The sequence below is a fragment of the Engystomops pustulosus genome, chromosome 3 (genome assembly GCF_040894005.1).
Source record: "Engystomops pustulosus chromosome 3, aEngPut4.maternal, whole genome shotgun sequence".
Lineage (NCBI taxonomy): Eukaryota > Metazoa > Chordata > Amphibia > Anura > Leptodactylidae > Engystomops > Engystomops pustulosus.
In genome coordinates this window covers 76554882-76570918 of record NC_092413.1, presented here as the reverse complement: position 1 = coordinate 76570918, position 16037 = coordinate 76554882, and the positions used below count along the sequence as shown (strand labels likewise).

Below are 16037 nucleotides of genomic sequence, written 5' to 3'. Positions count from 1 at the left end.
GGCCACGAGAAAGGCTAACAGATATAGGCTAGCAGATATAGGCGGACATAATAGGAACTGCTTCAGTACATCTTTCCTCGTCAGCAAGTCTGTCAATGTCACTAGATCATTTATTATGCAGGCCTTCCAAGAATAAGAAACTGGAATATATGTCTATAGAGAAAGGAAATGAGGCTGCGAATAGGACCTACTGATGCCAGCATACTAAGCATCACTGATAAGTGCAGTTTCAGAGAAAATGTCCAACACTGAGCTTCCACAAACACAGATATACACTATTTGGAGTCAAAGTCAGACTATAGCTGCTGGAATGATTTTAGGAAATCCTCCTGAGATAATTGAGCAATACAGAGAATGTCCTTCCCCATCCAAGACTCAAACCCCCCTAGTTGGTAAAATTAATGCATACTCAGTTTCCCCAGATTGGAGTGAATTTTGTTCCTGTAATCACAAAATTAAATAGCTGAAATATGAACTATGGCCAGGGCAAAGCATGTATATGTGCAACTGACTGCATGTCGTTATGCATAGTAACCCTCTATTTTTTTTTAATTGATACGCTTACTTTAGACAGCAAAAGGAGTGACAATGGCACTACCCCTTTCTCATGATACTGAATCCATAAGGTCAAAAATCACGTAGAAAAAAATAAGAGCAAAAACATATCAAATGCTGCCACGATATAGCAATGGAATTAATGGAGCTCTAGCTTCAAATAAACAGGAGTACAGAGTATAACAAAATGGGTAAGAAAAAATGAACAGCACTCAACAGTCTTCCAAAAAAGATCTCATCTTTATTGATAGAAGGTTACTTACAAACAGGTAACAAGGTACATAGTGAGGGAGGATGACAAAGGCCATTTTGCGCTTATCTGTACTTCTTCTGGCCTCTGAGTGTGTAACAATTAAACAAACACGCTTTATTTATTATGTTATTAGGTTTATAGGTTTTAATTTTTATAATGGACTATTAATATAGAGGATTGTGATTTTATCACAGAGGTGCCACAGCTAACCATTTTGCTTATGTGGATTTATCCTGGCAGAAGCCAGCATGTGCTCCATTACAACAAACTTCACTCTTTGCAATTGCTCCATTCAGCAGAGATTTTTTTAACTTGTTTTGCTATATTGGAAAATTGTATAACTTTCTATTGTAAAAACAATGATTTTAAAGAACAAAAGACACTATGAAGCGATTGTTATTGTCTGAATTTGAATTAAGTCTTAACCTCTAAGCCACCATTACACTGTATATTTCTCCTCTTCTTGATTTCTTGTTTTGTAGTGGGAAGTATAATCCTGATACAATTCTTTAAACACCTCTCGTGCTCCAGTTTGTAAGGACATATTTAAAAACTTAACATCACGATCAATGCAGAGATCCAAGATAGGAAAAATTCCTTCTGTCAAATGCGTTCTTACTTCTGGTTGAAGTGTCACCTACAAGATAACAAGAGAATAATATGTTTGTACATACTAGAATTTTTTCTATAATGTAATATATGAAATAGGTCAGTTTTAATTTCTTTCTTTTTAATTTAATTAAAAAAAAAAAAAAAAAAAAAAAGCATATTACAGCAATCACCCACTAGGTTAACCCTTCGGTTGCCACCAGTGGCAGTCGGGTGGAGTCTTTATAAGACTTCAGGACAAGTCAATGATTCAGATTTGAAACAGTGTGCCACTTGCACACATTAACAAATCTAAAGGAATTTCTCCATATACTCCAATAAAGTAGTTTTTGCCGTATGTGGTAGGATCCAACAACCTATGGTTAAAGGATTGTAGGTGGTCTGCAAAATAGTAAAAAAACCCATCAAAGTTAAAATCACCCCCTTTTCCCTGCAACTGATATATAAATAAACAAGTAAAATAGATATACAGGTTAGTCTTTAATCCCACACCATGTTATTAGGCTTCCATAAAATTTTGCTCGATAGTAAGGTGGCAAAAGAGGCATGGTTTTCCTTGTCCCATCCAGTAAAACCTATTTGCATATTTCCCAGAATCCCCTAGTGAAGCGTCAATGGCTATACGTCTCCAAGGGCCTGCAAAGTAGCCTTAATTGAAGGTTGGAGAGCATTCATACATGTATCTGATGTCCGAACCTCTCAAAGCTGTAAGTGACAGCACACTATGTAAGTACATTCCCAATATACTGCAATACAGCAATAAAAAATCTTAAACACCCTAGGAAAGAGAAACTAAAAATGTCAATCAGAAATGGAAAAAATAGACAATCATAAGGTCTTATGGACAAGAATGTTTACTTTGGATGTGAGATAGCCACCAAAAAACTGACTAACTGACAACTCCATGGCCTTCTAGTGGGCACATTCATAGTGTATCATTGTGCATGCACCACATAGTGAATATGCGGACTGCATGCACCACAAAAGATAGGGCAGGTAAGCACTGGTAAATGACTGCGTTACCTACCAACTGATCCACAAATATAGACTGCACATAAACGACACCTATGTTGCATCAGCATATTCACAGCCCCATAGACTTATTGGAACGGCTTGTGTTTTACAGTATAGGGATAACAATCTGATTAACTGATGTCTGACAGCCAGGATTGTGGTTTTCAGCAACAAATTGAGCAACAGATCCAGAAAGTGTCATGCTGCTCCATTCACGGTCTATGGGAGTGCTGGGAGTTGACAAACATGTAATTCAGCCATCGCTGGCACTAATGGTATGTCCATTCTCAATCTGCCACCTCACAGATTGAAGGAGCTCTATTCCCCCTTATTAAAGGGAATCTGACATCTAGAAATCCCCACGATCATCAATCAGATTGTTATTTTATTTCCTGAGGAAATAAAACTTGCCACAAACCCTTTAAGTAAAGCACTGCAGGACAATATTTTGTACAAATAAAAAGAAAAGGCACACTACAACCCTAGTAGAGGTATAATAATTTATATAGATATGTGTTCTGTGTATATCTCCCAAGTTTCAAGGGAAAAAAAAAGACCAATAAATACATTAACTATATCCACACAAGTCATACACACTGCAATATGCGTACAAATTCCAGTAATATTTAGCATAAATATTTTACATAAATTTTGCATAATTTATAGCAAATAGAGAGCAATATACTGACTGCTAAGATTTTGCGAGTGAAAAGCTATTTGGAATAATAAGCAAGATTGCTCTATAGAAAAGACACAATTATAAACAAGGGCCCTGAAATAATAAGAGTAAAAAATATGTAGTTGCTAGCTAAAACATCCCATTCGTTTGGAGCATAACTTCTTATGCACAAAGTCTTAAGTGTTTTAGATTATGGCACAGTTTGGATAATAATCCCATTTTGGTTGTAGATAAACTGTCGCAAATATATTTGCAAATAATTGTACTTAGACGGGACAGCTTGATCCTTTTGTTATATTTATGGAATCCTATGACATCCTGATGTACTCACCCGCACTTTGTGCCAACGTCACAATGCTGTATGCAAGTTTATCTACAACCAAATGTGGACTATCCTCCGAACTGAGCCATAATCGAAAACACTTAAAGTGGTATTCCCATGAAGACAAGATTCTTAAATGTACTCAGAATAACAAAATAACACATTCGCTAATTCATTGTTATTAACAGCATTTCACATACCGTATATACTCGAGTATAAGCCGACCCGAGTATAAGCCGAGACCCCTAATTTCAACACAAAAAACTGGGAAAACCTATTGACTCGAGTATAAGCCGAGGGTGGGAAATGCATTGGTTACAGCCTCCCAGTATATAGTCTGCCAGCCCCTGTAGCATACAGCCTGCCCAACCCCTGTAGATTACAGCCTGCCCAGCCCCTGTAGTAGGAAAAAAAATCTCAGACAGAAGAGGACCTATGGGTGACGTCAGAAAGGTGAGTTTTGTCTTTATGTTTTTATTTGACTCGAGTATAAGCCGAGTTAGGGTTTTTGAGCACAAATTTTGTGCTGAAAAACTAGGCTTATACTCGAGTATATAAGGTATATTAATTCCAACCTATCAGTCCTGGTGACAACAATTTTGGTTGCCAGTGTATCTGACCCTGGACCTTCTGACTTTAGGGTGGGCAGACATATTGTTCTTCTGTCTGACACTGTATTGAGCTGAACGCCTCTATGCATCTAGCCCTCACCCTTGCATTCGTGGACAGGCTCACAATCACACACACACTTCATGCCAGAAAACAACACATTGTGAGGCGAGTAAAGCTACAAGCATTTGATCTTTATCCAGGGCAGGGAGGCATATAGTTGATGCTGTCATCAATTACTGGCTTTGATAGCATGTGTAATATGCAGCTTACGGAGCTCATGATCTCTAATCTTTCCCACCTCTCTTTCTAATCTAACCACATTGTCAGCACACAGCACTAGAAGAATCATTAAGTGTCACTCTGGAAATTTACACTGACTATCACTATGCCATAGGTGCTAAAGCAGCAATAAAACTGAGTCACATTGTAAAGAAATAAGTTAAAAATGATTTTTACTGAGTAATCACTAGGGGGGATTAAAATCGAGAATTTTCTTTCATGGGCAAATCCCTTTAAGAAGGCTATGTGCAGGATTGGCGTTAGGGGGTGGCAAACTGGGCATATGCCCGGCCCCCCCTCTCCATGTGGACATTTGTGGCCAGAGGATGTCATGCTCTTTTGATACCCCTTTGTTGAATACCCTGGTGAAGATACTTATCCTTATCTTTTTTTAGATCACTAGACAAATAGATTAATTATAGGAGTTATATATCCATTTTCTATTTCATATTTATTTGTCTATCTAACCATTTATCAACAGTAAGAAAGTCCAAGCAGCATGCCAATTTAAAGGCTGTTAATGGGAGTAGTCTCCCAAGGATTACTCCTTAAATCCTCCATAAGTAAAAAGCTAAACAATCAGTGAACAGAGTTGGTATATATACTTACATGTACATTTCATAAAAACTAATATAAAGTGGTAGTGCAAACACATAAATATACATATGTAAACATATGTATCACACCGATATTTAAAGTGTAAAAGTGCTTGAGTGCCATAAAAGACCACCAGTTTAGGTGGGTAGATGTACCCCTATGTGTTCCGAGTCCTTTGATTCCAAATATTGGTACTGGCGTGTACGTATAACAGCCAGCGCGCTAGTGGAACGCATATCTGGAACCCAAGCCCAGCACAACTTAGTTGAAGTTGATTCCGCTATCATAGTAACTTGTCAGAATTGCATCTAACTGAGTTTGCCACAGGATCATGTGAACATAAGCAAGTATAACAAATATCATTCCAAGCATAGCGCCAGTGATCCAAATAACTGCAATATATTGCACTGTGGTCCGCTATTATAAATAACATGTAATACAAAATGTCACAAATACCCGAGGGGGAAATCGTATCATCCCCATCCATTCCGACCATAGGGCACATAAATCTCACAGAAATGTACAGACTATGTGGGAGTCTGGGGGTAACCTATAAAAGGGACCCCGACATTATGACTCCAGACCCTGTAAAAAAAACCCTCTTTACACTTAAACTAGGGACTTAATTGCTACAAAGTAAGTATCATTATCAACAATCTGTGGCGGGATGTCTATAATATATATATGCAGTGATAAAAAAGTTCCAACATAATGTGGTGGACCGGAACACACTGGGGGCATCCATTTTGTCTCAAGATATTCCAATACATTTATTCTAAAAAAAAAAAAAAAAAGAATTATATCACAAATTATTTCCTATTACATATGCCCCCGATTACAAGCAAGACCACAAAACCATAAAGGCAAGTCTATATCTACTAACTCAAATTATACCACACTTTATTTGTAATTGACATTTAGTTGAATTGGTTTTAATGTATTCAAGGTCCATTGCAGCTCATGTTCCCCGAAAAACGAGCCCTTGTGCAATTCTTTACAATTAATACAGTTGCAACACGGGTAACAACCTTTCCTTAACCCCTTAAGGTCTAAACCATTTTAGGGCTTTAAGACCAAGCCCGATTTTTTACATTTCCCCAGTGTCATTATAGGAGGTTATACATTTGTAACGCTTTAACATTCCAGGGTATTTTGAGATACAAGTACAAGGTGTGACGAGAAAACTAAGTAAAATTTTGATGATAAATTTTGTGTTTAGTTATTAAAAAAAATAGAAATTTGGCAAAAATTTCTAAAAATTATTTATTTTTAAAGCTCTAAATGTTCTGCTTTTCAGGCAGATAGTCGAAGCACCCAAGTAATTTTATAACTAAGATTTCCAAAATGGCATGGCTTTTTAAGCATCCTCTCTCTTTTCTAGGCTGTTAGTAGGTTCAGAATTGTTTTCATTTTTATGAAAATCATCAAGACCCTTATTTAGAGGCACCTGCTCAGCTTTAAGTGACTTTTAGAGGCCTAAATAGCAGTAAAACACTGTAAATTATGCCATTTTGAGGGCGCTTTTACACGAGATGTTACATCGCGTTTTGATGCATTCCAAAGGCTTCAGCCTTGATCACATGCTAAAGTTACATTGCTTTTCCACTTCACCTGCTAAAATGCAATGTAACCTCAGCATGTGATCAAGGCTGAAGCCTTTGGAATGTGGCAAAACCGCATCAAAACGTGACGCAACACATCGCGTGAAAGTGCCCTGAGAAGTGTGTTAACCCTTTAGATGTTTAACAGGGGTAAAAACAAGATGGAGGTGTAATATACAAGCTATAATTTTTTTGGGCAACACATTAACTTTAGCCAAAAATTAAACCGTCACTAAGTATTAAATGACTTAAAAAACTCCACAATTTCAAAGTTTGATACACATTTTCTCCTGAGTATCTGAGGATGCCCCAGATGTGTTATAATTTATCTTATATTCTATGGGTCATCATGATTACGGGGATACCCCACTTATACAGCTTTTTTATGGTTAACTTGTTTTGCAGAATATAGAACTCATTTTGTCAGAAATTCGCTTGTTTTTGCATCATGTATTAATTGGCATAACATTTAAACTGCTTTAGAGCTGGTTTTTGTGGGACAAGCGGTACTTTTTCTTCACTTTTTATGCTGTTTTTATGAGGTCAGATCATTAAATGGGATGGGGACTTCAGGGGACTTTTATTCTTTTTTTAATAATTTTTTAAAATTGCACTTTTTTAACTTTTTTATTTTGTCCCAGGGTGGGGCATGAACAAGTGATCATTTGATCACTTGTTCAATATTATATATTACAATACTAATGTGGTCACTGAAAGCAGCATCTGCAGGGTTAAACAACTGGGTTCTTGATAGTCCCAATACCGGCTGTTACTGCAGGTTTTCGCATACAATCCTGGTTTTCGCGTACTGCCACAATCCCGTGGTGATCGCAGAGGCTCAGCTTCCGAGCCCGAGCTATCACCAAGACATAACTCTACCTAAAGGTATGGGAACTACCTGCATCCTAGGACGTAGAGTTAGGGTTTGTGAAGGGATTAACAGGCTCGAAATACTTATTTGTTTGCTGACCCTGAATGGACCAAAACGAGATTTTACTACGCGATCCCTAATCCTTTGTGACTATCAGAAAAAAAGAGGTGGATTCTCAAATTCTGGGACCGCAACTTGACTACCCAACAATTTAGACCAATGTCTACGAATGATTTTAGCATCACTCTGGTCATCGTATGTATTACAAATGGAACCCCACCTTGTCCTAAGTAAATCTACTCTGGTTTTTTGTTCTGTCTTGTCCATATTGTGTACCACTACTTTCTCAGGATACCCATGTTGTCTAATATTTTTGGCCACATTATACATATGTGTAATTTTCTCTGAGTTACTTGTGATCCTTTTAACCCTCAGCATTTGGCTATATGGTAGAGATTTGATGGTAGATTGCGAATGATTACTGACCAGTGTGTACCTGTCGGTCAGTTTTGTGTATATATACTTCTAGTTATTTATACCTCCAGTAACTATAAACTAGTCTTAGAGAAGACTACTGTAAATTTAATAGTCTCATCTATAGTATTCAAAAGAGTGGAAATTCTTCTTGTTCCGTACCTGTCCACAGGAGGAACACGTCATCTATGTACCTCCAGTAGTTTAAGCAATGTCCAAACAGTGGGGAGGCATAAATGACATCCTCCTCTTCCAGAACCTTCATTACTATGTTGGCATATGTGTTCCACTAGCGTGCAGGCTGTTATATTTACATGCCAGTACCAACATCTAGAATCGGAGGACTTGGAACACACAGTAGTACGTCCACCCACCTAAACAGGTTTATGGCACTCAAGAGCTTTAGATATTGGTGTGATCTATAAACAGTACTATATTGTATCACTAGGCAGGAAGTGTTTACATATGTATATTTATGTGTGTACACTAGCACTTTATATTTATAATTTTATGAAATGTACACGTTGGATTCGTGACACATGTAAATATGATGGGTGGGGTTTACTGGGTCATGTGACCCATGTGATTGTTTGGCTTGAAAAAGCCGACACTGCTATTGTAACACATGGAATAAAGAGGAATACAACTTTATCAACACTAAACGTTTGGAGTGTTGCTCAATTTTTCTATGTGAACCAGGGGTGTTGCTAGGGTGGGAAAAGATCCAGGGCATGGGCCCCAATGCATTTGTATCAGACTTTCAGTAATGCCCCCTCTTGTAAATAACCCCCTCACATGTGGTTATGTCAATAACAACTTTATTGAGGGGCTATACAGCTACAGAAACAACAGAAAAATCCTGACTTACATCCAGTGACATTCACTACAGTATTAAGCCCTTCCCGCCGCGGCCCTTTTTCGATTTTGCGTTTTCATTTTTCACTCCCCACATTCAAAAATCTATAACTTTTTTTATTTTTCCATGTACAGAGCTGTGTGAAGACTTATTTTCTGCGTAACAAATTACACTTCAAAATGGTGGTATTTAATATTCCATGCCGTGTACTGGGAAGCAGGAAAAAAATTCCAAATGCAGTGAAATTGGGGAAAAAAGTACGCATTTGTGCCGTATTCTTGTGGGCTTGGATTTTATGGATTTCACTGTGCACCCCAAATGACATGTCTACTTTATTATTTGGGTCGGCACGATTATGGGGATACCAAATTTGTATAGGTTTTATAATGTTTTCATACATTTAAAAAAATTAAAACCTCATGTACAAAATTTTTTCCCGCGCGCCACCGTCTTTTTGGAACCGCCAGCACCTTTGCCGGCGGCGATCAGCGGTAAAACACCCGCGATCGGTGCCGGCCCGCGAGCCCTCTCCATGTACCGGGACCCGACATGTGACGTACTATTACGTCACATGTCGGGAAGGGGTTAAGGTAGTGGCAAAGTCCATTTTTAGTCATGTGTGTTCAGTCTGTTTGAAAACGCTTCCTTTTTTATCCAGTTTTCCCAATTATCTAAACGCACAAAAACGGGTTCAAAACGTCACATGTACCCTTAGGCCCGTCATCACCACATCTACTTCCTGTGTAGTTCACCACACAGGCATCTTATGTCCTTCATTGTCCCTATATCTTGGTTCTCCGAAGTTGCGCTCACATGTTGCAGTTACAAATGCATCGCAATCAGTTTTGAGGTGGTTTTAGGTGCAGTTTTGTTATTATAACAAGTGAAAGACATTTGTGGAACAGGTTTCCCCTTCAAACTCAAATTCACTCGTTCAGTTCATGTCTTCCACTTGTTAAATTAAAACAGCACCTAAAACCACCTCAAAACTGATTGTGATGCAGTTGTGACTGCAACGTGTGACTGCACCCTGACAGTGTTGCCCTGCTGCTGCCCCTAACACTCTCCCAAAATACTGTAAGGCTGCGCTCACCCGTTTGCATTTCAACAAATAAAGACACCAGGCGCTCTTATCCATCACATGCATTTCACTGGAAACTCGTGTGGGATCAAACCTAGGCCCCATCCTACTGCCACGTGTGAACACGCCCTCAGTAATGTCTTCCACACAGCCCCAGTAATATCCCCCCGCAATGTGCCCCACACATATCCCCCCGCAATGTGCCCCACACATATCCCCCCGCAATGTGCCCCACACATATCCCCCCGCAATGTGCCCCACACATATCCCCCCGCAATGTGCCCCACACATATCCCCCCGCAATGTGCCCCACACATATCCCCCCGCAATGTGCCCCACACATATCCCCCCGCAATGTGCCCCACACATATCCCCCCGCAATGTGCCCCACACATATCCCCCCGCAATGTGCCCCACACATATCCCCCCGCAATGTGCCCCACACATATCCCCCCGCAATGTGCCCCACACATATCCCCCCGCAATGTGCCCCACACATATCCCCCCGCAATGTGCCCCACACATATCCCCCCGCAATGTGCCCCACACATATCCCCCCGCAATGTGCCCCACACATATCCCCCCGCAATGTGCCCCACACATATCCCCCCGCAATGTGCCCCACACATATCCCCCCGCAATGTGCCCCACACATATCCCCCCGCAATGTGCCCCACACATATCCCCCCGCAATGTGCCCCACACATATCCCCCCGCAATGTGCCCCACACATATCCCCCCGCAATGTGCCCCACACATATCCCCCCGCAATGTGCCCCACACATATCCCCCCGCAATGTGCCCCACACATATCCCCCCGCAATGTGCCCCACACATATCCCCCCGCAATGTGCCCCACACATATCCCCCCGCAATGTGCCCCACACATATCCCCCCGCAATGTGCCCCACACATATCCCCCCGCAATGTGCCCCACACATATCCCCCCGCAATGTGCCCCACACATATCCCCCCGCAATGTGCCCCACACATATCCCCCCGCAATGTGCCCCACACATATCCCCCCGCAATGTGCCCCACACATATCCCCCCGCAATGTGCCCCATACAGACCCCCCTGTAATGTGCCCCATACACAGATCCCCCTGTAATGTGCCCCATACACAGATCCCCCTGTAATGTGCCCCACACAGATCTCCCTGTAATGTGCCACATACAGATCCCCCTGTAATGTGCCCCATACACAGATCCCCCTGTAATGTGCCCTATACACAGATCCCCCTGTAGTGTGCCCCATACAGATCCCATTGTAAAGTGCCCCATATAGATCCCCCTGTTATATGCACATATAGATCTCCCTCTCACCTGACTCATGCAGCTCCGTGCACTGCTTCCCCCTGCAGGTCATGTGATCGTGACATCATCACAGGTCCTGCAGGGAAAGCAGTGTACACTGTGCAGCCTCTCATCACGATCTATGTCCGGAGTGATAAGAGAGAGGAGGATGCCTGGGCAGCGGGACTGATGTCCTGCTGACCCAGGGAGATCTGGGGCACTGGGCAAAAGCCCCGGATCTTTTGACCTAGCGACGCCCCCGATGTGAACCATTTATCTATCTCCTATCTATTATCTATCCATCTATCAATTGATCTCTCTTCTATTGTATCTTCTATCATCTATTTATCTATAATCTACTATGTTTCTGCACCAATAATCTATCTTTTGAATTTATCTTCTATCATCAATCTACCTATTCTCCTACAGTCCCATATTACAGATTGCCTTACCATACTACTGTTTGTAAACTGCAAAGTTATTAATGTGCATGACTAAAGGAGCCTAAAGTTTTGCCCAGGGTCCTACTTTGTCTAAAACCGATGCTAGCTATGTGAATATAAGTCCTGCTCCTAACAAATGGGGTGTTTTCATTTTTTAACTAACAACTTCATATTTTTTATTATTTTTATAATAAAAGGGGTCCTTGCTTATTTTTAATTGTCTTTTCCATAGAGCAATGTCGCTTATTATTCCAAATAGCGTTTCACAGGCAAAATCTTAGAAAAATCAGTACCGTATATTCCGGCGTATAAGACGACCTGGTGTATAAGACGACCCCCCTACTATCCTGTTTAAAATATAGAGTTTAAGATATATTCGCAACTACCCTTTTTCCAACGCATACAAAACACCGGTAAAAATTAAAAAAAAAAACAGATTTGAATTTAACATGGTCCTTTTTTTAATTTAAATTCTTATGACATGCAGGTATATAGCAGGAAAACTGTCGCTCATAAACATAAGGCATACAACAACAACATTACCATAGTCCATTTTACTGTAAATGTTACCATACTGTACCTTAAATTTTTATTTTATTAAATATTCCATGCCATGTACTCAGAAGCTATCTTTTTGAGGCTGCCGGCAGCTTTGCTGGCAGCCCACGCTGTGAAAACACCCGCGTTCGGTGCTAGCACCGATCGCGGGTGTTACCGGTAAGCCATTGCTGCAATATGCAGCAAAGACTTACCGGCTATGGAGAGGGCTCAGCGCGTGAATACACGGCGGGCGGTCGGGATTACCGGCGTATAAGACGACCCCAGAGAAGACAGAAGATTTTTCTGTCTTCAAAAGTCGTCTTATACGCCGGAATATAAGGTATATTGCTCTCTATTTGCTATAAATTACCTATGCAAAATATGTAATGTTTCAGTTTTTGTAATGTTCAGCCTACTATGCTGAATTACATCAGATCAATTGCAGTTCATTCAGTTACATTTTTTATACCTTTTGTAGTTCATGTATATATTGTGAAACAATAAAAGTAGAAAAAACTGTAAATTCCTCAGTCTTTGCAGCAATATGAGTATACATTCTTTTTACCAATTTGACACATTTTGCAATACAAGTGCCACCTATAAAAGAAAAGAAGAACATTAAAGGGGAATTCCCATGAAGACAAATTTCTTACATGTACTCAGGATAACATAAAAAACACATTCTCTAATTCAATGTTATTAACAAAAATACAGCATTTCACAGAAATAAGTCCCACCTGTCTCTATTAGTCCTGGTGTACACAATCTCAGTTGCCCCTAGACACGGCCCTATAACTTCTGACTAGGGCTACATTCAGACGACCGTTGGGAGATGCTTACACGAGTGCCCTATATACATCCCCATAGACTGGCAATGGGCGCACGGCACGGTACGGTGCCGTACGGCATATCTCTCTATGGAGAGGGGCGGAGGCAAGCAGCACTCACCTCCTCTCCCATGCGTTCGTCTGAATGTAGTCTAAGGGCTGGGCCACCATCTTGGATTTCTGTGTGAGGGCTCTGAAGCGGAGTTTCTCTGTCTCTGTACTGTAGCTCTGTCCCCTGCAGTCAGCACAGAGCTCACTCACTGCTGGACACAGACATTGAGTTCCTGAGACAGCAGCAGCATGGGGACAACTACAAACTTCACAGAGATAAGTTGTTTATCTGGGGAGGCACAGCTGGGATTTTGCACTGTGCAGCCTAGGGAGTGATAGGAGCTAAAACAGCAATAAAACTGAGTAAAATTGTGAAGTAAAGGGTTAAAAATGACCTTTATTGTGATATCACTAGGGGATTGCAATTTGAGAATTTTCTTTCATGTGAAAACCCTTTAAAAGATTAACCAGAATTAATAGGCAATGTGCACCCTTCTGTTACGGAAAGCACAGCTTAGCACAGGGAGAAGCTGAAGCTCAGATCACCGTAATAGAAACTCTTAAAAGCACATCTCACCCTTTAACAAACTTTGCTCAGCGGTTCATTATGTGTACATAAAGAGAAACACAGGGGGCAATTTATCAAGAGAGGGTGGATTGCATTCGGCAAATGCAACCAGGACGTATGTAGCCGCATGGCAGTTGAAAAGGAGTTAATGACATTTTACTTCAAATTCAAATGCTTGTTGTGTAAATGTTTTTGCACATTTTTGTTTTTCCTATAAGCCCAGTCTTGCTGAGGTGCTCAAAACAGCAAAATGTGGCTGATCACATAAGTTTCCGTAACTTCTATTCATCTCTACACATACTCTTCTCTTTTCCTCGGCCCCAAACATTCAGCTTATATTATGGGAGGGTTCTCCAAAGGAGGCAATCAAGTATTAGTTGAACGTTCCTTTCTTTCTGAAGACCTTTTCTATAGAGAAATATTATACTGAACTTCAATAGTCATATCTCTGCCTCTTTAAGCACGGAAAATGATCTCTGTAGAATACAAGCCGTGGACTAACCAAATTACCTGTTAACGACAACAATTATGTATTTGTGCGACTTGTGTGACAGCATTGCTTTTCCTTGGTGTAAGGACTGCGTGGGTATTTATATTCTAAACAATTTGTATTTTGTTAAAGAGAAGTGTCAAACTTGAAGTAGGATACCTTTGTCGCCTTTTTGTCGTCCCTCGTGCATGACAGATGCAACCAATCGGTGAAAACAGCTCAAGAATGTAGGAACAGATTTTAACATTACCTTGTATGAAGAAAAAGATTGATAAATCATGAAATACTTGATAAAATACATTATATGCAACACAATGAATGCAAATAAATGTTTATCTGCTGGGAATGGGAAACAACAAATCACCGTTTTTGGGATATAAACAAATCTGGGAAATAATATTTTAACCCCTTACTGACATGGCCATTTCGTAAATCTGACATGTGTTCTGGTTATAAATTCAGAACGCTTTAACACATCCAGGTGATCTTGAGACCGTTTTCTTGTGACACATCACACTTTATATTATTGAAAAATTTGGTTTTATGAAAAACAAGTATATTTGGTGAAAAATGTGGAAAAATTCTTAATTTTTGAAATTCAAAATGTTCTACTTTTCTTTTTTTCAAGTCACTTTGTGAGGCCTAAATAGTAAAACCTGATAAATTAACCCATTTTAGAAACTACAACCTTCTAAGTATTTAAATCAACATTTACGAAGTTTGTTAAACCTTTAATTGTTTACCAAAATCAGGAGCAATCTTGAAATTTAAATTTTTTTGGCTAATTCAAGGTACCATAAATACTCAAGTATAAGCCTAGTTTTTCAGCACAAAATTTGTGCTAAAAAACCCTAACTAGGCTTATAAATAAAAAAAAAAATAAAGTCACCCGTAGGTCCTCTTCTGTCTCCGATGCTCCAGTGCCACCTCGGGTCCTTCGGATCCTCTTCGGGTTCTTCTGCCCCTCTTCAGGTCCCCTCGCCATGCCAGCGGCTCACAAACAATGACATTGGCAAGTGTCTGACGTCATTCTGTGTGCCGGCTGAGCACGGAGACCCGAAGAGGAGAGGAATAATCCAAAGAGGACCAAAGGACCCGAGGCGGCACCGGAGCATCAGAGACAGAAGAGGATCTACGGGGAACGTTGGAAAGGCTGGGCAGGCTCTATACTACAGGGCCTGGGCAGGCTCTATACTACAGGGCCTGGGCAGGCTCTATACTACAGGGCCTGGGCAGGCTCTATTCTACAGGGGCTGGCAGACTATATACTGGAAGACTGTGACCAATGCATTTCCCACCCTCGGCTTATACTCGAGTCAATAGGTTTTCACAGTTTTTTGTTTTGAAATTAGGGGTCTAGGCTTATAGTCGAGTATATACGGTAATTCACAATTCTTAATGGATAAAATACCAAATGCTCTACAAAGTCTGATACCCAATTTCTCCTGAGTATGCCAATACCAGATATGGAGTGGTAAACTGCCATATGGGCACATGCCATGGCATTGAAGGCGCGTCATTCTGAGCAGATTTGCATTGTCACTTTTTAAAGGCTACATAATCTTTTCTTTTTTTGCCAATTAAAAAAAATTCTCAATTTGTGAGATTAGATGCACTTTAAAAATACTTACTTTTTGTCAGTCTTTACCTTATTGATGAGATTTTATAAACTCTTGAATATATGGAGGATATAGGAATATATGAAGAAAATCAATTCTGGTTTCAGATTTCTTGCTTTTTTTAGGCTGATCACTGTATCATTATAATAATTTGTTATCTTTAGTCTATGGATCACTAGAATCCTGGCCAAATTATAGACAAACTTGGATTATACTTGATTCTATGAAAAAAAAACCCCTGCTACTCACCTTTCCGATGGCGACGCGCACACACAATGATATCAGCATAAGATTTTTACAATATTACTGAAGAAAAAAACGAATATAAAGAAAATCTAATTTGATTTAGTATTGAAATCTTTTCGAAGACATAACTAGTATTTTTGGTTGACAGATGTGGT

At 40.1% G+C, this 16037-nt stretch overlaps 1 protein-coding gene across 2 annotated transcripts in view; it reads right to left on the bottom strand.

The window, feature by feature from the left end:
- Positions 1-776: 776 nt before the first annotated feature.
- URB2 (URB2 ribosome biogenesis homolog) overlaps positions 777-16037 on the bottom strand; it is a 106058-nt gene continuing 90797 nt past the window's right edge. For both annotated transcript variants that reach the window (XM_072141133.1, XM_072141132.1), the window contains 3 exons: positions 14177-14267; positions 12551-12678; positions 777-1445 (listed from right to left, as the gene is read on the bottom strand). In XM_072141133.1, the coding sequence (XP_071997234.1) occupies positions 1248-1445; positions 12551-12678; positions 14177-14267 (417 nt within the window). In that variant the 3' untranslated portion in view covers positions 777-1247. The remainder of the gene's footprint in view (positions 1446-12550; positions 12679-14176; positions 14268-16037) is intronic.